This window comes from Polypterus senegalus, chromosome 9 (genome assembly GCF_016835505.1).
Source record: "Polypterus senegalus isolate Bchr_013 chromosome 9, ASM1683550v1, whole genome shotgun sequence".
Classification (NCBI taxonomy): Eukaryota; Metazoa; Chordata; class Cladistia; order Polypteriformes; family Polypteridae; genus Polypterus; species Polypterus senegalus.
Genome location: NC_053162.1, coordinates 72,414,542 through 72,441,369, shown reverse-complemented (window position 1 = coordinate 72,441,369; position 26,828 = coordinate 72,414,542). Strand labels below are relative to the sequence as shown.

General features: G+C 40.2%; 1 protein-coding gene across 6 annotated transcripts in view; it reads left to right on the top strand.

Moving 5' to 3' along the window:
- The window catches only part of piezo1 (piezo-type mechanosensitive ion channel component 1), a 376,673-nt gene that overhangs the window by 242,921 nt on the left and 106,924 nt on the right, over nucleotides 1-26,828 (top strand). For 4 of the 6 annotated variants that reach the window (XM_039763265.1, XM_039763259.1, XM_039763260.1 and 1 more), the window contains exons 8-17: nucleotides 11,374-11,587; nucleotides 14,734-14,905; nucleotides 15,875-15,985; nucleotides 23,268-23,361; nucleotides 23,636-23,739; nucleotides 23,925-24,185; nucleotides 24,317-24,425; nucleotides 25,885-26,063; nucleotides 26,141-26,289; nucleotides 26,374-26,547. In XM_039763265.1, the coding sequence (XP_039619199.1) occupies nucleotides 11,374-11,587; nucleotides 14,734-14,905; nucleotides 15,875-15,985; nucleotides 23,268-23,361; nucleotides 23,636-23,739; nucleotides 23,925-24,185; nucleotides 24,317-24,425; nucleotides 25,885-26,063; nucleotides 26,141-26,289; nucleotides 26,374-26,547 (1,567 nt within the window). The remainder of the gene's footprint in view (nucleotides 1-11,373; nucleotides 11,588-14,733; nucleotides 14,906-15,874; nucleotides 15,986-23,267; nucleotides 23,362-23,635; nucleotides 23,740-23,924; nucleotides 24,186-24,316; nucleotides 24,426-25,884; nucleotides 26,064-26,140; nucleotides 26,290-26,373; nucleotides 26,548-26,828) is intronic. The other 2 variants (XM_039763263.1, XM_039763264.1) reach the window with 2 other exon arrangements.

Sequence of the window (26,828 nt, the reverse complement as noted above, 5' to 3'; positions counted from 1 at the left end):
GCATGAGAGGCAGCTAAAGGGCTCGAGTGAAGGCAATTCTGAGGCATGCCAGGATGCGGCAGAGTGCACTAACTCTCTTTCTCACTTCCCTGTAGACCAAACCCGGGAGGCTCCACCTGGCTCTCTTGACATCACTTCTGGGACCGAACCAATGGAAACAGACCTTACCAGCTCCGCCCCTGATGTCACATCCGGCCTGATCCAATGAATAATGAACATGTGCCCGACCCTTATGACCTCACTTCCTGTCTTCCCCTTTAAAAGCCTACCCTTTTCCCTTCTCCCGCAGTCTGGTTTTGGACTCCTTTGTATGTACTTCAGTGCTAGTTGCTTTAAAAAAAAGATTTTTTGCAGCCAGGATACCAAATTATATGGGTGGCTGCCCCAACCCTTTATCTGTCTTTGTCTCGTTTTGTGACAATATATATATATATATATATATATATATATATATATATATATATATATATATATATACTGTATATATACATATATATATATATATATATATATATATATATATACATATATTGTGGACGCTGGCCCGGACACACACAGACGGACATCATATTTCACCCAACACACGTTTATTTATATAAGTCAATTTACAGTTTAGTGCACTCACAAACCCCAGTGCCTGAATATCCCGTGTGGTATGATATGATGATATTCAGGCACTAGGGCACCATCTGGCAGTGGCCACGGGTCCCTACAGGGCTGGGCTTCCAAGCCCTTTACCCGAGGCCCCCAACATAACCAGGGCGGACGCCCCCTCACGGTCTGGAGGAGGCACAAGCCCTCCTCCGGTCCTCCTGGGCATCGGCCGGGGACCACAGTGCCCCACCGCTAGCGAAGACACGTGGGTCCGAAAGGCCAATCCCAAAGGGCAGCACGCCCCCAGAGAGGGTCCTACTATGTCCCCAGGGTCCAACACGGCACCCTGGGACATCTCGTTTCGGCACCCCCTCCAACACCGACGTGCCCCTCTGGTCTGCGCCGCTCTCGTCCCCTCCGTCCCCGCCAGCCGGGGCACCATCGGCCTCCCGGCGGCGAGTCCTCCCGCGGAGCGGCCCGTTCCAGGAGGGCAGGTTCCACACTGCGTCGGTCCCAGCGCTCGTCGGGGCTTCGGTCCTGTGGAAGGAGAAAAGAGAGGGCCAGAAGCACTGACGAGACACTTGCAACGAGTGTCCCACCGGTCTCCGTACTGGCAGCGCTCTTCCCCACCCCCACGACTTTCCTGTTTGGCTCCTCCACCGCAGGTTCCATGCCCTTCCTCTCGATGTCTGCGGGACCGCTCGCCCAGCTGCCCAGGAGATTCCCTCTGCCTCCGCAGAGGACACCCTTCCTCCGGACGCTCGCGCTCAGCGAGATGTCCCCTCAAATCGGAGGAACTGGTATTCACCCCTCTGTTCCTCCTTCTCCTCTTGGACGCCTTGACGGTCTGGGTCTGAGCATGGCAACAGCTCAAATCCAGCCCCATCTGGCGCCCCTTCAGAGCGACGGGAGACTGCCGCGGGCTTGGAGCGCAGGGCGCTAGGACCCAGGGCACTCATCAGCCCCTGTCCTGCCAGCTCCTGCGTACTCATTCTCCTCGCTCTGTCGGCCGTCTGCACCGCCGCGTCCCGCTGTTGGGGATTTGCCTACTCGAAGCCGGTCTTCCTTTACACAGTCACGGCCTTGTTCGCCGAAACCCATCTCATGCTTTACGGGGACGGCAAGACTTACCTTCCCTGTGGTACTCCATTGGCCAAAGGCTCCAGCGTCGCGCTGATCCTCCGTGCTACTAGGCGTCTCTCATGACGCGACCGCCTTCCCCCTCAGCTGCTCCAACCTGACGACGATAGTACCCAGCAGCTGTAACAAAGGCGACTCGGCGGGCCTGTCGATCATCCCCACTCGTCGTCTGCCTCCTGTGGGTCACTCCCTCTGGCCCAATTGGGTCTCTCCTCGGCACAAGACTGCCATTCCTTGGTCCCGCATCTGTACCGTCATTGGCGGGCACACAAAACACACCGGCCAATCCCGTGCCTGTCAGCGGGCGGGACATCTGGCCCGCGGCCATTTTGGCTCTTTCCTCCCCGTGCGGCGGCATGCTGGCTCTTCGGGTTGCGGTTCGACAGGCGCCTGCCACCGACAAGGATCCGGGCAGCCCTGCCTGTCGAAGAAAAAACAGACGCGGGCCCACAGGGCCCTTTGCCAGCAAGCAGGAAACTTACCTCCCGGGTCCTGTCTGTCCGGGGAAACGTCCCCGGCATGGCCTTGCTAGGCGGCCTGCTGTCCCGGGCGCATGTCGCGGGAGCCCGCTGCACTCCAGCAATGCCCATTATCCTTCCTCCGCACCTGGGAAGCTCGGCCATAATGTGGACCGGCAGCGGTCCATGGGGTGAACCGCTCCCGCGGGGTTGTGCACGCACCGCTCCCGCGGCAAGTGTGTGGGGTCCGCTGCTGCGCCGGGCCGTCCACAGAATTATTTTTAAATGCAGGTCCCTGCCTTGAACCAGGCGGAGGATCCTGCCGACTACGCCACTGTGGACGCTGACCCGGACACACACAGACGGACATCATATTTCACCCAACACATGTTTATTTACAAGTCAATTTACAGTTTAGTGCACTCACAAACCGCAGTGCCTCCAGCGCCGATTCCCCCAATGTCCAGGCCACACAGTTCCAGTGCCTTTCTCCTGGCCGCCTCTAGTCCTCCCTCCAGCTCCATCCTCTTCCACCCGACTTCTGCCGATGACTGGAGGGAGGCGGCCCCTTAAATTGGAACCCGGATGGGCTCCAGCTGTCTCCCGGCATTCGTCCATAGCCACACCCCAGTGTGGCGGAAGTGCCGGCTGCGCACCCGGAAGCCGTCCGGGTGTCCCCTGTCGTCTTCCCCCCAGCACTTCCGCCACACCAGGGATGTTCAGGCACCAGGGCGCCGCCTGGCGGTGGCCATGGGTCCCTACAGGGCTGGGCTTCCAAGCCCTTCACCTGAGGCCCCCAACATAACCTCCTGGGCGTCCCGGCCGGGCACCACAATATATCTATCTATCTATCTATCTATCTATCTATCTATCTATCTATCTATCTATCTATCTATCTATCTATCTATCTATCTATCTATCTATCTATCTATCTATCTATCTATCTATCTATCTATCTATCTATATATATACTAGTAAAATACCAAGCTCAGCTGAGAAGTAGTGTGTTAAAGAAGCAATGAAAAGAAAAGGAAACATTTTGAAAATAACGTAACCTGATTGTCAATGTAATTGTTTTGTCACTGTTGTGAGTGATGAGTGTTGTTGTCATATATATATATATTTACACACACACACATAAACATATACACGTATATATATATACATATCTATACATATACACATATATACATACATATATATCTACATATATACACACACATATATACACACATATACATACATACACACACATATATACACACAAATACATATATATATATATACATACATACACACACACATATATAAACATATATATACATATACATACATATCTACATATATACACACACAGCTATTTCAGATCAGTGCAATACGCTGTTTGTTAAAACGGTTGACTCCGCTCTTACGCAATAACAAATCAAATCATTCAGTTGTCTTTGCTCATATGTCATTTTAGAGCTGGACGCCTGGCATCTTTTTTTGGCCACAAGTTCGTTTCTGTTTGGTGTGAGGTTCTGTGTTGTGGAGATTCTCAGGATGGATTGCAGGTGCTCATCAGTGAGGCGACTCCTGTGTGCTGTTTTGTTAGTCTTTATCACTAAGAAGAGCTTCTCACACAGATATGTGCTACCAAACATGCACAAGGTTCGAGCCGCATGTAGACGGACTTTTTTTGTTCTTCAAAGTCACCAAAGCGCCGTGCAAACTCAGTGCGCAATAACTCTAGTAAGCGTGTAAGTGTTGGCAAGGCAGCTGAAGCGCTGCATTATGGGATCTGTAGTTTATTGTGTTACCAGCGCTTCATATACCCGGGCTTTAATAACAATAATACAGTATATAAAATGATCTCGGCCGGATATAATTACACGCCGGCCGGATGTGGCCCGCGCCCTTGAGTTTGACACATATGGACTAAGTAGAACTTGAAAAGATATATTTTTTCAAATGTGATCGCGCAATTCAGATAGAGTTGACGCCAAGACTACAGCCTGCATGCCTCAATGAGTCATCCTCCCTCGCTCTTACTTTTTACCGCTCATCTAATGAATACACTGAGTATGGCTTTACCAAAACAATCATTGATGGCGAATAAAGTATCCATTATTCGAGTATGTAGAGCGGGATATATATATACACATATATATATACCCGCGTGTCGCAGCGGAGAAGTAGTGTGTTAAAAAAGGTAGAAAAAGAAAAGGGAACATTTTAAAAATAACGTAACATGACTGTCAATATACAGTATTTGTTTTGTGAGTGTTACTGAGTGTTGCTGTCATCAAGGATTTGATTATCATTATTTCTTTCAATCAGGTTCGTATTTGTAGGATGTGTTGTGTTCAAGTTACATTCCGTGTTTGTCAATCGTTGTAAAGATGACAGGTTTCATTCATCGATTCGCTTCTTACTGCATCAATAAACAGCTCGTCTTCTTCTTTATCTGAGACCTGACACACTGCATGCACGGGTTTTTTACACTGTCTTCCTTTAGCGGACATTGACTTTTTCCACCGTGTGCTTTGTTTCCACAGTAGCTGCATTTATGAATATCCTTATCAGACGCTTCATATTTTTTGCTGCCTTTTCAATTGTGTAATTCGGTTTTGTTCAGCCTTTGGAACTGTTGCTTTTTGTCTGTGCACTGCGTCAGTTCACGTGAGCCACTCGGTGTACTTGCATCGAAGGTTCCCAGCTGTGCTGGTGCCATCTCGTGCTATGTCCATAGCTTTATTTAATGTTACCTTAGTCCTGGCACTTAAAACTTTCTCTCGCAGTTTCGCTGAGTTTGTGTCAAACACCACCCTGACCATCTCATCTTCCTCTCCATAAGCACAGTCCTTCACCCGTGAATATTTACCCGTGGCAGTTTGCTATTGGATTGCCGCTGACGGACGGCCTTATATGGGCAGGCACTAAATTACAAACGCCAGTGGCAGCCTGTCTATGAACTTAATTTAAAGTGTAGGTTTACATCGTGCTTTTTTTCCGAAGTAGCAGAACTCATGAATATGGTTGTATATGTCACTTGCTCGCTTCTTATTGTTTCGCTGCCTTCTCAATTATATAATGCATGTTTTCTTGAGCGCTTTTTTAGGTCTTCCTGGTTTTCTATGTACTGCGTGATTACGTGGGAGGCGTGATGATGTCACACGAAACTCCCCACGGCGTTGAAGCTCATCTCCATTACAGTAAATGGAGAAAACTGCTTCCAGTTATGACCATTACGCGTAGAATTTCGATATAAAACCTGCCCAACTTTTGTAAGGAAGCTGTAAGGAATGAACCTGCCAAATTTCAGCCTTCCACCCACACGGAAGTTGGAGAATTAGTGATGAGTGAGTGAGTGAGTGAGGGCTTTGCCTTTTATTATTAGATATATATATATATATATATATATATATATATATATATATATATATATATATATATATATATATAGTGGAAGACCAGCCCCCAGGCACAGACAGACACCAGATGTCCAAAAACACACATTTATTACTACACTCCTGGTAATACACACTACCAAACAATGCCCAAAACCAAATCTTCAATCCCTTCTTTCTCCTCTCTTCTCTTTCTTTTGCCCTCACTCCTGTCCACGCAAGCTCTGTCCACCTCCTCCCAACTCTGGTTCGTCTACTGGAGTGAGGCGTCCATTCTTATAATGCCCAGGATGTGCTCCATGACTATCTTCCAGCAGCACTTCCTGGTGTGGCAGAAGTGCTGCAATCCAAGGCTCTGTAGTCATTTTCCAGGCGCCCCCTGGAGGTGGTCCCCAGGTGAATGAGGGCGACTGCCCTCTCATAGCCCGGGGGAGGTATTGTTTCTCTCCTGGTCCTTCCAGGAGTCCCGGCTGGATGGGGTCCCCAGCCATCTGCCACAATATATATACATGCAAAAAATGTGTATGTATATAATAAAATATATTATATATATATATATATATATATATATATATATATATATATATATATATATATATATGTATTGTCAGGGATGCCAGGGCAACAACCCGCCGGACGCCGTGAGGGACCAGAAGAGGGTCAAAGCCCACCCTGGATCACATGGGGGCCGCCTTCCTGGTTGCTCTGGGGGCCACGGGTACAGGGCATGGAAGCTCCACCCTGTAGGGGCCCGTGGTCACCGCCAGGGTGCGCCCCAATGCCTTGGGGACCTGTTACCCCAGCACTGCACAGAAGTGCTGGGGGGAAGATTTAGGATGGCACCTGGAGAGCTGCCGGGAGGACAGCCGGCACTTCCGCCACGCTGGGGCGTGGCTAAGGGAGGAATGCCGGGAACACCTGGGGCTCATCCGGGACTGCATAAAAGGGGCCGTCTCCATTCATTCAGCGCTGGAGTCGGGAGGAGGAAGGACGAAGCACAGAGGAGGTGTGAAGGCGGCCTGAAGAAAGGACTTTGTTTGGGGTTTTGTGCACGTGACTAGGTCTGAGTGACCATTGACTGGGGTCTGTGTGACCTGTGCAATTTGTAAATATTGTAAATAATAAACGTGTGGTGGTGAGTAAGAACATGTCCGCCTGTCTGTGTCCGGGTTGGCTCCACAGTATATAATGTGTGTGTATATGTATATATAAATATTTCATCTGTAACATTCTGTACCATTTCCATTTTCAAGGTAAACAGCATAATTTGCAGTTCACAGCTTGTTACAAAAAATGGAGGAGATCAAACAGAAACAAAGAGGTGAATAGAGAGGCACAAAAAAAAGATGCTGCTTAGGTGCATATTGCTCATAGGACTGGACTATAGTACTTGGCAGGACAGTTAAGGCTAGTCTGTTCAACTGTTTCTTGGCATAACCATTATTAACTCTTTTGAAACACTTGCATAATAATAAAGATGAAAAAACAGACTGAAATCAGTGGCTTGGTGATTATCACAGATTCGTGTCTCAAATGATGACCAAAAAGAAGTAACAAAAGAAAATAATATTCACCCACATTGGTAATAAAAGTCAAAACAATTATCCCATTAACACATAGGGGCTTAAAAATAGTAAAAACCGAAGGCTTCTGGTCATCCTATTTATCCCTCTCTTACTCATCTACCTCTACCTCCAACTACCATTACTTGTTCAGCCGCTTAGCAATGGCTTACTCTCAACTTTAAGGTCCTCTGTGTACTAACTGCACGGGCCTTGTAAGCCCAGAACAGGAAACTCTTAGCTATAAGCCGTTGCAGATGTTTCTGGGTTACCAGCCACCGCTCAGAGGTCTGCAGGTACCCTTGAGCAGCTCCTCTTAGTGGTCACAGGTTTCCCTGAATATTTCTCATACCACAGAGTGTGATTTGGGAGAGCCAGATTGTCTGTTCTCACCAATAGATAGATAGATAGGTACTCCATTGAATCAAGCCTCTGGTGTCCTGGGGTACATTAACAAGATTAACAAAGTGATCATTATCTGACTATTATATTTAACTTAGAACAGTCTGAAAGCTTGTCAGTATTAGTGGTAAACTGTTACAAGGTAACCCCACATTATTCATTTGCATTAATATAACTATTTCAGAAGTATTGTATGGTACTTGTTATAGTTTGCTGTGTTTTATGATCAAGTTCAATTAATATTTTTCAACAACAAACACACACATAACAAAGTTTCAGAAATTGCATGGGTGGCATTGTAGGACAAAGTGTGCATTGCCCATTCTGCTATGCTTTTGTGGTACATCAGACCTGTTAAGAAAGCAGATTTAACATGGGTGCAAGCATCCAGCTGCACCAAACCTCATCTTGCATTCCAAACTAAGTGACTGAACTCTAGCTTGTAACAGGATCTGCCTGGATTTTATCTGATAACAAAGGTGTAAATCAGAGGTGATCTGACATCTCTCTAGAGGCCCTTCAGTAGAACTCTTGAGCTACAACGTTGAAAATGGACTCAAGCAAGGTCAAAAACCATAAACAACTGAGATGAACTGAAGAACCCCACGTCTAGAAGATACTAATTTTGTAACTGGAAGTGACTTTAATCGAATCAAAAGAAGGTTAAACTTTCCTTTAAAACTCTCTTCAACATCTTGAAGAATCTTTTTCTCTGAGATATTTTCTGGACACTTTTGAAACTCTCTGGGGATTCTGTCAGGGCTCCCTCTCCGTGATTCTCTCCAGGATGCGGAAATACACAAAATGATCCTCTGAAACCTAAAATGTTATGAGCTGCTCTATCTCTTGGAAATCTGAACCTGACAAAGTCTTCTGTTTGTGAACCTGAGAGCTGAAATCCAGTTTGCCAAGCTAAACAGTGAGCCAGTCTGAAGGCTGAGAAGCAGCCATCAAATCAAGAAGGGAACTTCAGCATCTACACTCAGGTGCCAGATTACCAAAGATGAAGACTGAACAGCAGAGTGCCTAACAGCAGAAAGCAGCAGCACATCACTGTCAGGGACCATGCAGCAAAGAGAACGAGTGGTCTTTAATGCATGATGAATCTTCTACTTGAATGAAGAGCAACAACAAAGCAGCTACTCCACACAACATCGGAAATCATCCATAAAGACTTGGAGTCATAATCTATGTGCCAAGATAAAGTAGAACCCTAAATACAAGTAAACAGCCAGCCTTCATGTTATGTTTGTCTGTCTAGTCCATCTGTATTTAGTCATATATGTCAATGGCACGATGAGACATGAAAAGGTTTGGGGCAGCCACCAGTGTATTATATCCTGGCTGCAAAGAATTGTCAAGAGTTCTTTACTCATGCAAGTCTTTACAGAACTGAATTTCTGCCTTAAGATGGTGGCTTTTAAAGACAAGTGGAGGAAGTGATGTCATCAGGGTCGGAATCGGAAGCCACGTCATCGGCAGCGCCAGAAATTGAAGTGACATCATCGGTGATGCCGGAACCGGACGGATTTCCCGAGAATGGTCTGTAAGGGATTGAGGGAGACAATTAGTGCACCTTGCCGCCCCCTGGTCAAGCATGGAATTACTATTATTCAGGCCCTTTAGTTGTCTCCTAATCGCACGTGTGTGACAATATATATATGCAGTTATATTTCTATAGTGTTTGTGTTTAACAATAAATTGTATTATTATGTTTCTAAAATTGACTCAGCCTCAGTTACCTTGATATAAGTCTAAAGGTTGGAGACCCACCTCCTACATCAGAGAAAGGCAAGATAAATAACATAGGAGCCTTTCCAAATTATTGTATTAATCACAGATTATTTATGGCATCCCTTCTGGATGGCTGACTTTATTGATTATTAATCATCAAAATTCATACAATGTTCCCTCTGCAGTGTGTCAACAGTGTCGAAGCAAACCATATTTATTTGCTGCTTCATTGACTTACCTTTACATGAGACATTTGAAATTTCCAGTTGTGTACTGTACTTTATTATGAATTCTCTGATTATTTTCTTGTTTAAAAATATGTAAAAGCTGCTTGTTTTTCCTGCAAGAAATACAATATATATTTCTCAAATGAGCTAAATTAGTCAGTAAAGAGACTTCACAATAAGCCACAAAAATAATGAAAGCTCCTAAGTCATCATCTGCACATTTCAGGGTAACCTTTTAGTTTTTCCCATTTGGCATAAAAGTAATCTCATTCTTGCCACATCACAACCCCCATACCCAGTAACTCCACACACCCCCACACCTGGAAGCTGTACTATATTCCTTGTACTAAATCAGGAGTGATTGGAAAGGACAATGTAAAGGAGTCTATTGCATTCTTCTGTCTATTTGGTTACTTGTTACTTACAAGAGAGAGGGGATATTGCCCCCTGATGGCCATCAGCATTACAACACTACATAAAAATTCTCCTGGGTATTGGCTCTTTGAAACCCTCAGTTTGATTCTTGGCAGCAATAGAGTCTGCTAGTCTCCTTCTTGCTATAGGAATGGCTTGTGTTGTTTATTCTGAGTCTTCCTCAGAGCATAAGAATTGAATTAACTACTATCCTTGAATATGAACTTTCTGTTTTCTAATTTGTAAGCACTAATCAACAACTAAAGCCAAAAACAGTTTAGAGGAAACATTTACCAGCTGCATGGAATTATTTGTACAATCAAGCCTGCTCACCAGTAGAAGGTTGTTAGTAAAAAGAGAAAGAACCCGTTCGTAGATTCCCAAACAGAATAAATAGCATGAGTATAGTAACATTCTTGTACTTGCTGGTAATTTAATAAAATTGAACTATACAGTAATATACTGTTACCGAACTATGTATTTAAAGCTTATTATTTTGATGCTGAATGTTTATCATGGGAAATTAGATTTGTGATTTTAAGATGCGGCATTCATTTGCTTTGGGCTACCTCTCCAGCTTTACAAGCCTGCTTTTATTTTCCATTTACTGCAGCTTTATTGAGTACTGTAACATGCTATGTCAGCAAAAAAAAAATCTTGTATTAAAAACCTAAACAGATGTGCTTTTGGTCAGCTGTTTTGCTGTTGTGTTGTGTCATCAGATAGAAAGGCAATATTTTGACTGCAAAAAAATTTGTGACTTTTTGCATTTCATCCATCATTTTTTTTAATGTGCTTTTTGTTTAGTGTGGCCCAATGCCAATCAAAAGCATTTCATTAAAAAAAACATGTTTTAAGCACAACTTGGGCGGCACGGTGGCGCAGTGGTAGCGCTGCTGCCTCTTAGTTAGGAGACCTGGGTTTGTTTCCCGGGTCCTCCCTGTGTGGAGTTTGCATGTTCTCCCCATGTCTGTGTGGGTTTCCTCCGGGTGCTCTGGTTTCCTCCCACAGTCCAAAGACATGCAGGTTAGGTGCACTGGTGATCCTAAATTATCCCTAGTGTGTGCTTGGTGTGTGTGTGTGTGTGTGTGTGCCCTGCGGTGGGCTGCCGTCCTGCCCGGGGTTTGTTTCCTGCCTTGTGCCCTGTGTTGGCAAGGATTGGCTCCAGCAGACCCTCGTGACCCTGCAGTTAGGATATAGCGGGTTGGATGATGGATGGATGGAAGCACAACTTTTCCTTGACACTGCAAGTAAAGGGTTCATTGGTTAGAAAAACATGTAGAAAAACCTAAGATAACACTTACATTTGTCTACTTCCTATTTATAGATTTCTCTCAAGGTATAAGTACACTGTAGCTTATGTAAATTCTGCCAATTTCTACCTAATCATTTTCTTTTGTTTTGGTTCAAGTATGTGTGTAACTGTAATTTCTCTCTTGTCTTTGCGTTTCAGGGATCACACTTCCCTCAGCTTTCTCAGGTGTCTATTTTGTGCTCTTCATTGGAGTCTGCACATGGTGGGCTTGTTGCTTTCCATTCAGCACCTTGGGCTTTAATGCATTATGTGTGATGGTAGCCTTCTATGCTGCTGGACACTTGATCTGCCTCTATCTCTACCAGTTCTCATATGTACAAGACTTCTTTCCAACAGAAAGTATCTGGGCAAGGTATGGACAAATAAAGCTGGAAATGATATTTGAAGATATTTATTAAAAAATGTTCTTAGGCACAATATTGCATTCTCCTTTACTTACCTTTTATGTTCTGGCAGGTAATAAGACTAAGTACTGTTTTAACAGAGATTAGGGAAAGCCAGACACGACCTAGCTTGGTCCAAAATTCACACTCATTCCACAGAGAGACACTGTACTGAAAATAATGCATTAAGTAAACTATTTGCAAACACAAAACACATCTACGATTATTTTTTTACAAATACCACTCCAATTACTCCTCCACAAATGATTCTCAAGCTAGTAATCAACTTAAACACAGTACAAAATATGGTCTAGTTTGCTGAGTGATGATGAGATATGGAGATAGACCCAGGTGAACAGCACTTTGTAATATTAAAAGCATGCTCTGTGTGATTAAGATTTCAATAAACAAATCCAAAGAACAATCGAGGCGATGAGCAAAAGCACATTTACTCTATATATTTTCAGACACCTCACACCCACATAAACAGGCTTGAGATGGGTGAACTTTGTTTCCGACTTCAGCTGCATCAGTGGGGAATGGCATAGCAGGCTGCCTGCTGCCAGTGCTGATTGGCATATTTGGAAAAAAAAGATACTGATGAAGATGTGTGAAGGAATTTATGATGGTCCAGCATAATGACTTTTTTGTAGGCTTCAGGGATTCTGTTGTTAATTTTTCTTGACATACGGCAAGAAGTTAATAGCTCCTTATCATATGCTAATAGGCCGCTTTTGTTTTGCAAATGTGCACATTAGCAGAACACATCCTGCTACACCACAACCCTCACCTCCCATTCAGTCAGATGAAGGCATCGCCCTGTTGCTGTCCTCACTGTTCAGGTCTGTGTTGAAGTGTTTATCAGGAAGTGCATTTTTGAGAAATTATATAGGTAATCAAATATTGTGATTTGAAATACATACATTTCATGTGTGCTCTGTGTCTACAATGGTTGGTGTAAATATAGATGACAGAAGAAATGCGGGGCAAGAAATGCTGAACACGTGGCTAAAACAGAAAATGTTTTCTTATGTTATAGTAATAACAACATAATTTTGACGAGAAGTGTAGGATGTTTGAATCCGAAATATCCAAGAAACGCTTTCACAAAAGTTGTAAAAAAACAAGTATGCTTCTATTCAAGAATGAAACTGAAGAAAAAGAAATTGCTCAATTGGCATGTTGCTGAAGCCCAACTATCAATCAGTACAAATTAAAAGATGTTTGCGAACATTTACGCATTTCATTTTCACCTTGTTGTCATGGTGGTAATGGTGCTTTGTCACAGATCTGTGCAGATGGCGCACTGGTTAAGCTACTGTTTAGCAATGGTGAGGTAATAGGTTCAAATTCTGTGACTTTTGTGTATTTAGCACTTTGAGTAGTGAGCTGCAATTATTATTATCATATAACAAAAACATGTATTTGATGTCTGTAACATCCTGTGTAAATTTATGGTATTTGTAAAAGATGCTACTTTTCCTCATACACGGACATTCATATCAACATGTCATTTGAACGATTTAAAAAAAAAAAGGTATTCAGTTTTATTCTTGGATTGTTGAATAAAAAAAAACTTTCAAATGACATGTTGATGTGAATGTCTGACAAGGAAAAGTAACATCCACTATAGACACTGTGGTGTCTGCTCAACAGGACACCAAGAAGAACTGATTGAGCTGTGTTTGTGTCTGCTTTTATCTTTTCAGCACTAACTTCTACAAGTACCATAAATTTACACAAGCTGTTACAGACTCGCATCAAATGTATGTTATTATATACCATCATAGTAACAATAATAGCAGCTCACTACTCAAAATGGTAAATATGAGGAGAACATGGAATCAAACCCATAACCTCTTGGTTATGAGGCAGCAGTCGTTCTCTCTACACTAGCCACGCAGGCATATCTGCTTTGTATCGATTAGGCTTCAGTTTTTATACATTGCCAGTAACATGTAAATTGAACAATTTCTTTTTCTTTGGTTATATTCTTGAATAAAAGCGCTCTTGTTTTGTTATACCTTTTGTGAAAGTGTTTATTTCATATGTGGACATCAGTCTTCACACATTATACACTTCATGTCAACACTTTGTCAATTGTTACTATAACATGAAAAAAGTTTCTGTTTTAGTTATGTGCTCAATAATATCTTGCCTCACATTTCTTGTCATCCTACATTTATACAGATTGTTGTATTCCAAATAACGATACATTATTTACCCTATACAATTCCAGACACATTACTCCCAGCTCTGAGAATATTACATCTGACTTGACTTCAGCTGCCTTGATGCGGAATGAGGTAGCAGGCTGCCTGCTGCCAGTGCTGATTGACACATTTGCAAAACAAAGATGCTGCTGACGAGGTGCGAGGGAATTTAAGATGGTCCAGCATTACGAATATTTTCATAGGCATCAGGGATTCTAGTGTTACACAAATGTTATTGCCATTGTTTCTGCACCGATTAATGTTTCTTTTACATGTTGATTGATTTCATAATTATTCATACTTCTAACTTACAGCTTTCTAGAATTATGTTCTGATCCTGGCCTGGTAACGTTCAATATGCAGATTTACTTGTTGTCTGCATTGGTTTTCTTAATTTACGTTGGTTAACTAGTTAAAATTATCCTGCAGTGTGCTCTGTTATGGACGGAAGGCCTATGTAGAGTTGGTGGCTACAACATACCTCATACTATTGGGAATTATAGCTTCTTGCTCCCTGTAAATTTGTTTTAGATAAAGAAGTTTAGAAATATGGATTGTTGGATATCTTTCCTTTGTGTTGCTTTGCTCTGAGAGGTTAGTCACTGCTGTTTACTTAATCTACCATATTGTCCAAGCTAAGAATTAACTGGTACAAATTATAAAAAAAAATCCTTTGGCCATATTGTTGTTTCTTAATTTAATGAAACCCAAGAGCTTTATGCTGAAAGTCTTGCAGATTAAAGCAGATTGCTCTCAGAGATATTATAGTGTTCACTTTAGTAGATGTTGTGCACTCATTTTCTACTAACACTATAAGTAGATGCTGTGCACTCATTTTCTACTTTGGCAAAAGCATACAGTTTGCAGAACTCCTTCTGACATGTCTGTTCTTTTAATCTCAGACTTTTTGGTTTCAAAGAAATTGTCGTACGAGCCAATTGTACATCACCAGATGACCTTGAATTGAACATGGATCATGAATGGCCGGTTTATGTCAACCCAGGGATATTGCTTCTCCTTTATTTCACTATGGCCACAGTTTTAAAACTGCAGAACCCAAGTTCTAATGTCAAGGTAAAATATTTAGCCTGCCTTTTAACATTAGAATGTGTAAGTATCTGCAACTACGAAATCAGTGTTGAGATTTAAGTTCTTTGTTGAGTGTGCTGTATTGACAACTGATTATGTTTGCTTATATTATATTTAAGTTTAGAAATATATTCATGGCAACAGTAGTTAACCAAACACCTCTGAATCAGTTCTAGCAACATTTTGCTTAAGTTGATTAGGCATCTCTAAACCTCACCATGTCTTTGTAAAACATTTTCTAGCATCATTTTAATTTTTGAATGTTTATTTTTTATTTACTAAGAAGCAAATGTTTTTTTGCCTTGTATTTTTAATTGCCAGCAGACTGCAGTATTTCTTGGAAGTGCAATATGTACAAGTAATATTTATCTTTTGTCACATTTGAACATTTTTCTTTCTATGGGAGATGGTTTTTCAGCTTTAAATGTTGCTTGGGACATCAGCAAACAGCTAGGAATATTATTAATGATAAAATTATAAATGCAACTATAAACTTTATTGAGTAGTAAGCTTTCCTTCAGGTAGTGGATGTCAGACAAATGCTAATACTGGATGAAAGATGCTTCAGTCCCAGTGTTTAACAAATTAAGTGGTGACAAAGAGGATTAAACATTTTAATGTTCTAGTATAGGAATCTGAAACCTACTATGAAAATGAAATTTGAAATTAGCCTCATGGCAATTGTTTTGTTGCTTTGTGGCCTTTTGGTGAAATTACTCTTAAAGTTGTTTTATTGTAATTATGTGTGTGTAAGAGGGAGCAGAAATATATTTTAGTAAAACAAAAAGTGGGTAGAGATACTTATTCAAGGCACCTGAAATTCACTCCCATTACAAAACACAAATTTGGAATAGTATTAATTTGCAGGGTAGAAATGAGCTCTGTTACAAACTTTGTTTGTATTATGCACATATTGTAACATGATTTTCTTCGATTTGTAATATTACCTTTCAGGAGAAGAATACTAGCATTCAATTTCCCCCTGTGAGTCAGCACAATGATAATGTGGAAATGGAGCTGGAGTCCTGGGTAGCACCCCAACCAAGCAGTAAGGATGAAAGTGAGGTCAGTATGTAATTTCTCACACACCCACAGTGTAATTCAGATCTAATATTCTTTACCTCTACACCCAAGGCAAGAGAAGTTCTTAAAATAGTCAAATATTGCTAAAATTAGAGATTTCCTTCTCATAATGTCCACTTCTTAGTTTGTTCATCACTTCTGGAAAACTATGTGATTGAGGCACTATCATGACTTCTTACATATATGTTGGATCCATATTTCTCTTTAGAATGTTTGAGTTTATTGGATTCTTTAACACTCTCATTGGTAAAGTATTTGTTCATTGATTCCAGTTATTTTACATTTCTGCTTTCCGGCTATATATTGCCAGAAAATACTGATATTTCTATTATATGGATTTTGTTCTTTTGATGCAGTTTATATAACCATCTAAAAATTATAAATTACTAGCAAAATACCCGCGCTTCGCAGCAGCGAAGTACAGCCTTAAAATTTTTATTAAGAAGAAAATTAAACCTTTTTAAACTGAGGGAAAATATACCAATAATTATTTGTTAAGGATCTCTTTGTATACCACATTGTGAGTTCGGCCCTCTAGTTGTAATATGACCAAGCTGTGCACTGAGCTTACTCTTGAGCATGCAACGTAAAGTTGGCCATGTGAACAGTAATCTTGTTTCAAATATCACAGCTTTGATTGCTGCTGTCATAATCAGTTTGAGGTTCATGGTATGTTTCAATTACAACAGTATTTGTAGGACTTGTGTTGAAGAGACATTCGGCATCTGACAAGCGTTGTAAGTATACAACCAGTTTCATCGATAACTTCACATCCAGCTTTTGAGAGTTTAAACATTCGTAAACATCAAAGTGTCCACTACTGAAATCGTCACCTGTGAATCTAAGATGTTTAAGAGGCATTGGCGTTTGTCGAAAGGTGGAAAATATTTGGCCATTTCAGTACACTTGAAAGCGACAACCGAACAATTCAGCGGCAGCCATCAACTCACATGCAGATCCATAGGTGAAGGCCTTAAGCATTTCACTCTTATAGTGCTCCTGTGTAGTATAATTATCTCCTGTACCGTCATCAGTCCACACCTTGAACCTGTCCCAGTCATTCAATACATAAGACACAATGTTCCTCTGGATATCAAGAGTGAGCCTGATATGGCCGTGCAATATGTAACAAAGAGAATGGAAAAGGTAGGTGCCATCTCCGGGCATGGAAACCACTCGGTAAGTGACAGTTCTTTGATCGATGGTGATCACCTTGATAGACATGTTAATGGGGGTACAGTTGGAATTATAAAGGAAATGTGTACCTGAACAATGTAAAGTAAGTCTAAAATACCTATACAATAACTATAATCGTAATAAATGAACAATAAAACAGCGGAGAAGCCTTGGATTAAATAAAAAGGCTATAGTTATCAGCAGGGAGACATGAATCCCGTGACAAAGCAAGGAAGGGAATGTAGAGACTGGAGCAACGGACTGCCTTATATAGGCAGGGAGCCAACAACGTGGGAGGCGTTGGGATGGGGGACCCAACGCCGCCTCACACGGTGACCGATCTGCAGGCTATGGACGTATATATGTACGTAAGTAGGATTCAGTTAGTGTTGGGAACCCGCGTACCAAGTTTCTTGAAGATGGGCCCATAAGTAACAAAGACCGTTGAAAAGTTCAATATGGCAGCCGACAGTGGCTTCATACCACGAAATAAGCACGCATACATTGGTTTCGGTTAGCGCAGGGAAGCCGCCTACCAAATTTCATGAAGAAGGGGCCATAAATAAGAAAGTTCAACATTGCGTACATTGTCAACTGTTATGTGTAGAATTTTGAAATGAAACCTACTTAACCTTTGTAAGTAAGCTGTAAGGAATGAGCCTGCCAAATTTCAGCCTTCTACCTACACGGGAAGTTGGAGAATTAGTGACGCTGGAAAGTTCAATATGGCGGCTGACAGTGGCGTCATACCACCGAAATAAGCACATACATTGGTTTCGGTTAGCGCAGGGAAGCCGCCTACCAAATTTCGTGAAGATGGGGCCATAAATAAGAAAGTTCAACATGGCGGACGTTGTTGACCGTTATGACCGTTACGCGTAGTATTTTGAAATGAAACCTGCTTAACTTTTGTAAGTAAGCTGTAAGGAATGAGCCTGCCAAATTTCAGCCTTCTACCTACACGGGAAGTTGGAGAATTAGTGACTTTGAAAGTTCAATATGGCTGACAGTGGCGTCATACCACCGAAATAAGTTTGTACATCAGTTTTGGTTAGCTCAGGGAAGCCACCTACCAAATTTTGTGAAGATGGAGTCAGCCTTCTACCTACACGGGAAGTTGGAGAATTAGTGACGGAAAGTTCAATATGGCAGCCGACAGTGGCATCATACCATCGAAATAAGTACGTACATCGGTTTCGGTTAGCGCAGGGAAGCCACCTACCAAATTTCGTGAAGATGGGGCCATAAATAAGAAATTTCAACAGGCCGACCGTTATCGACCGTTATGACCATTACGTGTAGAATTTCGAAATGAAACCTGCTTAACTTCTGTAAGTAAGCTGTAAGGAATGAGCCTCCCAAATTTCAGCCTTCTACCTACACAGGAAGTTGGAGAATTAGTGATGAGTGAGTGAGTGAGTCAATGAGGGCGTTGCCTTTTATTAGTATAGATTACTAAAATATAGGGCTTCTGGTAAAGCATCTGCCATTGCATCACTAAGCAAAAATAAATAGATAACAGGTATTCCCGTTGTAGTCCAGCAACCAAATATGAAGGCACTAGCAAAATACCCGCGCTTCGCAGCGGAGAAGTAGTGTGTTAAAGAAGCAATGAAAAAGAAAAGGAAACATTTTGAAAATAACGTATCCTGATTGTAAATGTAATTGTTTTGTCACTGTTGTGAGTGATGAGTGTTGTTGTCATATATATATATACTAGCAAAATACCAGCGCTTCGCAGCGGAGAAGTAGTGTGTTAAAGAAGCAATGAAAAAGAAAAGGAAACATTTTGAAAATAACGTAACATGATTGTCAATGTTATTGTTTTGTCACTGTTGTGAGTGATGAGTGTTGTTGTCATATATATATATATATATATATATATATATATATATATATATATATATATATATATATATATACACACACACAAACATATATATATACATATCTATACATATACACATACATATACATACACACATACACACACACATATATACACACAAATACATATATATATATATACATACACACACATATATACACACAAATACATATATATATATACATACACACACACATATATAAACATATATATACATATACATACATATCTACATATATACACACACAGCTATTTCAGTATCAGTGCAATACGCTGCTTGTTAAAATGGATAACTCCGCTCTTACGTGCAAGTCTGCGTGGATATTATGAACTATCGTATTTGTTCAAGTTCTATTTAAATTTTAAATAGAAGGAATTTTTATTTAGTCGACAGAAATATCTTTGGTAGGAATGGTAAAACAGACAGGAATATTATTCCTGAATAAATCAACTCAAACCTTAAACAACTTATAATATTTTGCTCTCCATAAAAATATATCCTGTCTAAATTATACAAGTTAGAAATAAAGTAAACATTAAAAGAACAAACATTCAAATTTCTTTACTCTATAAAAATAAACTTAGATTTTAAATATCCCAAAAGATTTTGCTCTCCATAAAAATATATCCTGTCAAAATTATACAAATTCAAATATGAACATGCTGCATAACAAAACCTGGAAATATAAATAAAATGTGTTCCTTTCAGCAATAACAAATCAAATCATTCAGTTGTCTTTGCTCATATGTCATTTTAGAACGCCTGGCATCTTTTTGGCACACTGTTTGGTGTGAGGTTCTGTGTTGTGATTCTCAGGATGGATTGCAGGTGCTCATCAGTGAACTCCTGTGTGCTGTTTTGTTAGTCTTTATCACTGAGAAGAGCTCACACAGATAGTGCTACCAAACAGATTCATGTACTTTTTGTTCTTTCACCAAAGCCCGCAAATTCTTCTGCTTTCTGTATCATTACTTGGCAGGGAAAGTTGCAATTCAGGTCTTGAAATCAGGTTACCCTGATGCTTTTGTATCTTCTGCATAGTCAGGTTACCCTGATGTTTTGTTTTATAGTCTTAGATTAAATTCTGTAATTACAGCCACATTAGCTCCACAAATGAGACACACGGGTTCAGTAAACATATACTCAGCCTCCCATCGGTTTTAAAGGCTCTATTTTCAGAATCAACTTTTCTCTTCAGCATCGTGTGAGCTAGCTTCGCAATAACTTGCAGCATCATAAGGTAGACTTGATTAACGGTAAGTGTTCGCAAGGCAGCTGAAGCGCTGCATTATGGGATCTGTAGTTTATTGTGTTACCAGCGCTTCATATACCCGGGCTTTAATAACAATAATACAGTATATAAAATGATCTCGGGCGGATATAATTACGCCGGGCGGATGTGGCCCTGGCCCTTGAGTTTGACACATATGGACTAAATAGAACTTGAAAAGATATATTTTTTCAAATGTGATCGCGCAATTCAGATAGAGTTGACGCAAGACTACAGCCTGCATGCCTCAATAAGTCATCCTCCCTCGCTCTTACTTTTTACCGTTCATCTAATGAATACACTGAGTATGGCTTTACCAAAACAATCATTGATGGCGAATAAAGTATCCATTATTCGAGTATGTAGATCGGGTATATATATATATATATATATATACCCGCGTATCGCATAGAGAAGTAGTGTGTTAAAAAGCTAGAAAAGAAAAGGGAACATTTTAAAAATAACGTAACATGACTGTCAATATACAGTATTTGTTTTGTGAGTGTTACTGAGTGTTGCTGTCATCAAGGATTTGATTATCATTATTTCTTTCAATCAGGTTCGTATTTGTAGGATGTGTTGTGTTCAAGTTACATTCCGTGTTTGTCAATCGTTGTAAAGATGACAGGTTTCATTCATCGATTCGTTTCTTACTGCATCAATAAACAGCTCGTCTTCTTCTTTATCTGAGACCTGACACACTGCATGCACGGGTTTTTTTACACTGTCTTCCTTTAGCGGGACATTGACTTTTTCCAACGTGTGCTTTGTTTCCGCAGTAGCTGGATTTATGAATATGCTTGTATGTATCAGGCGCTTCATATTTTTGCTGCCTTTTCAATTGTGTAATTCGGTTTTGTTCAGCTCTTTGGAACTGTTGCTTTTATCTGTGCACGCGTCAGTTCACGTGAGCCACTCGGTGTACATGCATCGAAGGTTCCCAGCTGTGCTGGTGCCATCTCGTGCTATGTCCATGGCTGTATTTAATGTTACCTTAGTCCTGGCACTTAAAACTTTCTCTCGCAGTTTCGCTGAGTTTGTGTCAAACACCACCCTGACCATCTCATCTTCCTCTCCATAAGCACAGTCCTTCACCCGTGAATATTTACCCGTGGCAGTTTGCTATTGGATTGCCGCTGACGGACGGCCTTATATGGGCAGGCACTAAATTACAAACGCCAGCGGCAGCCTGTCTATGAACTTAATTTTAAAGTGTAGGTTTACATCGTGCTTTGTTTCCAAGTAGCAGAACTCATGAATATGGTTGTATATGTCACTCGCTCGCTTCTTATTGTTTCGCTGCCTTCTCAATTATATAATGCATGTTTTCTTCAGCGCTTTTTGAGGTCTTCCTGGTTTTCTATGTACTGCGTGATTACGTGGGAGGCGTGATGATGTCACACGAAACTCCGCCCCCACGGCGTTGAAGCTCATCTCCATTACAGTAAATGGAGAAAAACTGCTTCCAGTTATGACCATTACGCGTAGAATTTCGATATAAAACCTGCCCAACTTTTGTAAGGAAGCTGTAAGGAATGAACCTGCCAAATTTCAGCCTTCCACCCACACGGGAAGTTGGAGAATTAGTGAGTGAGTGAGTGAGTGAGGGCTTTGCCTTTTATTAGTATAGATTTCCACAAACATGGGAATGTGTCTTTTTCAGTTTTGTAAAAACCAAGTTGGTGAAAATGGAAGCACTGATGCAAAAATCTGTATTTTTGAAATTTATTGAGAAAATGTAAGCAATTGATAATTCAGTGTTAAATTATTTAGGATGTTTAATAGACTGAACCTGAGTGTGAATAATTGTCATTTTTTGGTGGATTGTCTCTCTATCCAGGGCTGATTCTTGACATGCTCAAGGATGGCCGCTGTGTTCCTGCAACTCTGTACTGGATAAGCAAGTTACAAAAATGAATTGATAGATATATTTACTCTTTTGCTTCATCAAATGAGTTATTGATTGTCAAGGGGAAAAAAGTTATTGGTATAGTATAAACATTTTCTAAAGACAGAAAACCAAACAACATTTTAATTACACATTAAAATCAGACTTTCCCCAGATTTAGGTGGGCTGGGTGTTGCACTTGTCCCACTTGATGTTCCTGGAATATTTCTTAGTTAATAACTCATCAAAGTAGCAAATCAGTGAAAGTGACTAAAATGTAATTGAAATCTTTTTGTATGAAAATTAATCAAACCTGTTTACAAATTTTAAAGTTAAAAGTGTGAAAAGTGATACATTAATATTTTTTATAGATACTGTATTATAAATGTATATATATATTTTAGTGCAATACATAATGTTTAAAATCTCTTAGCTGGGCTTACAGTCTTTGACTATAACAGATAAAAATGTAATTAAAGGAAAAAGCACAAGGTTAATTCATACAAGACAAAGAAGAAAATGTAACTGAACAATTCACTTTTTGCTTTAGTTTGAAATTATATTTTGTCAAGATTTTCTCACATCTACTCAGCCTTGAGATTTTTCATTCTGATTACTGTTCTTTTTAGATAAAAGGAGTCTAAAAGAGTGAAAAAGACTGTGTCCTCCATTTCTTCTCAGCACATAACCCTTGTGATTTACTGATTTCCAATATTTAATTTTGCTTTAGTAATATATGAGCTCTGATTAAAAAGTGTTTTGATATATTTGTAAAAGAATTAAAATGAACATGTTTTGTATGATCGTGGGTCATAAACACCCCAATTATCTGTGAGCACAACCAAAAATACAAAATTAAAATCTTTGATTTTTCCTCTTCAGTTCACATAAAGTTTCACCAGGAGTAACAGTTTGCATACTGAATCTCCTAACACTGTAATTTAAAGTGTTGAGAATTTTAATTGCCATATGCAAGCTTGGGTTGAGGGTGTAATGACCAGATTATGAGCCATTCACTAACTTATATGTTTGTTTTTTTAGCAGCAAAGCCTGGTGCCAAAAAATGTAATGCATGAAGGTGAAGTGGAAAATTTAACCGTGCATGTGATTGATGGCTCAAGCCCACACAAATCAGGTGAGAGGTGATGTAAACAGTCTGTACTGTTCTGAAATGGTTTGATTATATATTTTTATCATTGTTTGTTTCAAAACAAATAATTACCTGTATTGTCAGATAGTAAAATTCATGGCCTCTGCAACCAGTTTTAAATATACATTATCAAAAAGCAGTATTACCTCTGCATGAAGTTAAAAAGCACTTGTTAATAACACTTTTACTTTTCTCCTGAATTGTTTGCAGGGTAAAAGTGTATAATCTTATGTTTAGTCGAGTTTATACTGTGTTTCAGAAGCCTGTGGCATGCAAAAACATCAGAGCAAAGACAATCCTCTTCAGATGTTTGGTCGTAGGATCATGCAGCAGAGCTATATTTCTGCCCTCATTGCTATGATGGTACTGTATAACACTGATTTAATTTATAGCTGTTTTAACCATTAAATGTGAAGTCAGATTTGATATTGTATGCAGAAAATTTACTATCTAACAAAGTTAAAGATAATCTCTAATCTCTCTTTATTTCTTTGTCTCTGTCTCTCTCTCTCTCTCTTTCTGCCTTCTTACCTCTTGAAATGATTTAGGTATGGAGCATTACTTATCACAGTTGGCTGACATTTGTCCTGCTGTTGTGGGCTTGCCTGATATGGATCATTCGTGCCCGCCGGCAATTTGCAATGCTGTGCTCTCCCTTCATACTTCTCTATGGGCTTTCACTCTGTACACTCCAGTACATCTGGGCTATGGACCTAGGTCCAGAGCTTCCTGACAGAGTTGGCTTCATGAGCCTTAAACAGTTGGGCCTTGAGCGGAGCATGCATCCTTGTCTTAGACTTGGAGCAATGGTGAGCAGTTAGCTGCACTCTTTTTTTTTTTTTTTTTTCCTCTGTCTCTCATCATCACTCTACATTGCCATCTTTACAACTGTATATACAGATAACCATGATTGTTTTATCTTTGGCCTTACCCCTTTTAGCTTTTATTTACCCTGACATTTTGGTTACTTTTGCGTCAGTCTGTGAAGGAAAAATTCACCCGAAGAAAAGCAATATCCACTCCCTTAACAGAAGTTACAATAGGAACTGGTGAGTAATGCACATAGAGCACTTTTGTCTTCATTTTTTCAGGTTTTGATGTCAGATATTAATTGTATGTAGTAATGTGTGAACCCTGTGGAGATCTCTTCCCTGTGAGTTTGGCAAAATCACAGAAATGTTTGGGAAATTTTCTGAACTCCGCAAAATGCAATGAAGTCAATAGGAAAGAAGAAACTAAACTAGGTTGAGTGACTAATCTTGATGCAAAGGTGTTTTAATTGTCCTTGAAGACTAGGAAAGCATCTGCTATCTATGATGGACAGATCATCGAGACCAAAAATGTGATCTGAGCTGTATGGCAGCTGTACTAATGACCCCACCATGCCCAAAACAACAGAAGGCGCAGATAGAACCATAAAAAAATACAACAAATGGCCACAAACTAGCAATAAGTAGAAAATACATACATCATCTTGTTCACAGAGTTCATTCTTGGAGTACACAAAGTGGTGGCATGAGAGTGGCTCACTTCATTGTTTAAAGTCACACACCAGCTGCAGCTGACTGGTATTTTCAGTTTCTGACGCTGCGCAGGGATCAGTGTTGTATATCTGGGGCAGTACTCATAATATGCTCATTATGGTCGGCTGATGTGCTTCTCAAATGAAAATTCTGCAAACGTTTTGTGTTTATGCAGAGTGGAAGATTAAAGCACTGCTGTAGTTGTGACATCGTGCATGTAGAAGCAGCTCATTAACAATTTTAAAGTATGCATGCATGAAAGTTGTGTGCATGGCAGCTATAGCTCTGTGATATCATGCTGGCCTCACACAGCATTAATGGGTACTGGGGGGAAAATTTGGTTGTATAAGCCGGCCACACAGCAAGTGTACAGGAAAATATTCAGCAAATAAGGGTACTGGTGTATATGGCATATTCATTGTGAAAAATGCTTTGGCAAATTTCATCAATCAACACTATTAACTTCAGTCCTTTCAATCTATTCCATACTATTGTAGCAGTATCTCTTCTCACTTCTGTATCAATATAAATAACGTAGTCAGAATTTTCCACTGTGTTGTGTTTCCACTGAATTTGCCGAATAGTAAGTATTTTATACTTGTTTGAGAATGGAGTTAGTTGTAGCTTCGTCTTTCCTCTTCTAACACTTTATTCTTTAAAATGTTACTTCATATAGGAGAGTAAAAAGAACTGGGTACTTCTAAAAAGAAAAGAGTTTGTTTTACTGTTGTTGTTAGAAAACAGTATTCACTAGTAAAGCTTTTTCAAATTTTCTTTGAGCCGCTGTCAGAGTAGTTCTAGGGTATAAACAAGGATTGTGTTAAATAAGGATCCAAGCTGGTTTAATTTAATGACCAGAAAAACTGTCCTCTCTTTACATTTATTTGCTTTAAAACATCTAGCTATAATTTATTGTTCTACTGTCATACAAAAGGTTTAGAATTCTTTTTTTTTTTTGATAGAATCCATTTTTATTTCTTTACAGAACCTGGTCGCAATGAAACACGTCTGAAAGTTGTTGGTGAACTTATAATGAGTTTTTATGCCAAATACTGGATATATGTATGCGGAGGGATGTTCATTATGGTGAGCTTCGCAGGAAAGCTGGTTGGGTACAAGATTGTGTACATGCTTCTATTTCTATTGTGTCTCAGTCTGTATCAGGTAAGTCTCTTGCCACTCATGTGTAATTGAGAATGTGTAATCATTTGTTAACTTTTTGCCATTTTTTTTATTTTCAGATGTATTATTCACTGTGGCGACGCTTGCTAAAGGTGTTTTGGTGGCTAGTTGTTGCATATACTATGCTGGTTCTCATTATTATCTACACCTTCCAGTTTGAAGACTTCCCAATGTACTGGAAAAACTTCACTGGTTTTACTGAAGAGCAGTAGGTTGATCCACCTGATTTTGGTTTGTCAGAATAAAGAATGTAATGAAACATCTCTCCACTTTCTTCTGTTCTGTTTTACAGACTTGCAGACATTGGTCTGGAGACATTTAAGTTATCAGATTTGTTCGCCAGCATATTGATCCCAGGTTTCTTCCTTCTGGCATGTATCTTGCAACTTCATTACTTTCACCGTCCATTCATGAAAATAACTGACCTTGAACATGTATCCCTGAGAGACAGCAGACCAATTTCTAGGTATTTTCTCTTAATAGTTCATTATACATTTTTGAGTCTTACTTTTTGTTTTTGTCCCATAATACGCTCATTTGTAGAAAAAATCAAAATTGTCATTAATTTTCTTTCTTTTTGTTTTTGATCATTTTTTGTCAAAGAGAATGTATAAATAAAGCAACATTTTATACAATATCTGTAGTGCAGCTATTTTTAATTCCTTGTTTCCTGCATCCACCCACTTTAAATCTCATCTCTGTCCTTTACATCTGTCAAGTAATGATGTGTGTAATAAGGTTTCTCCA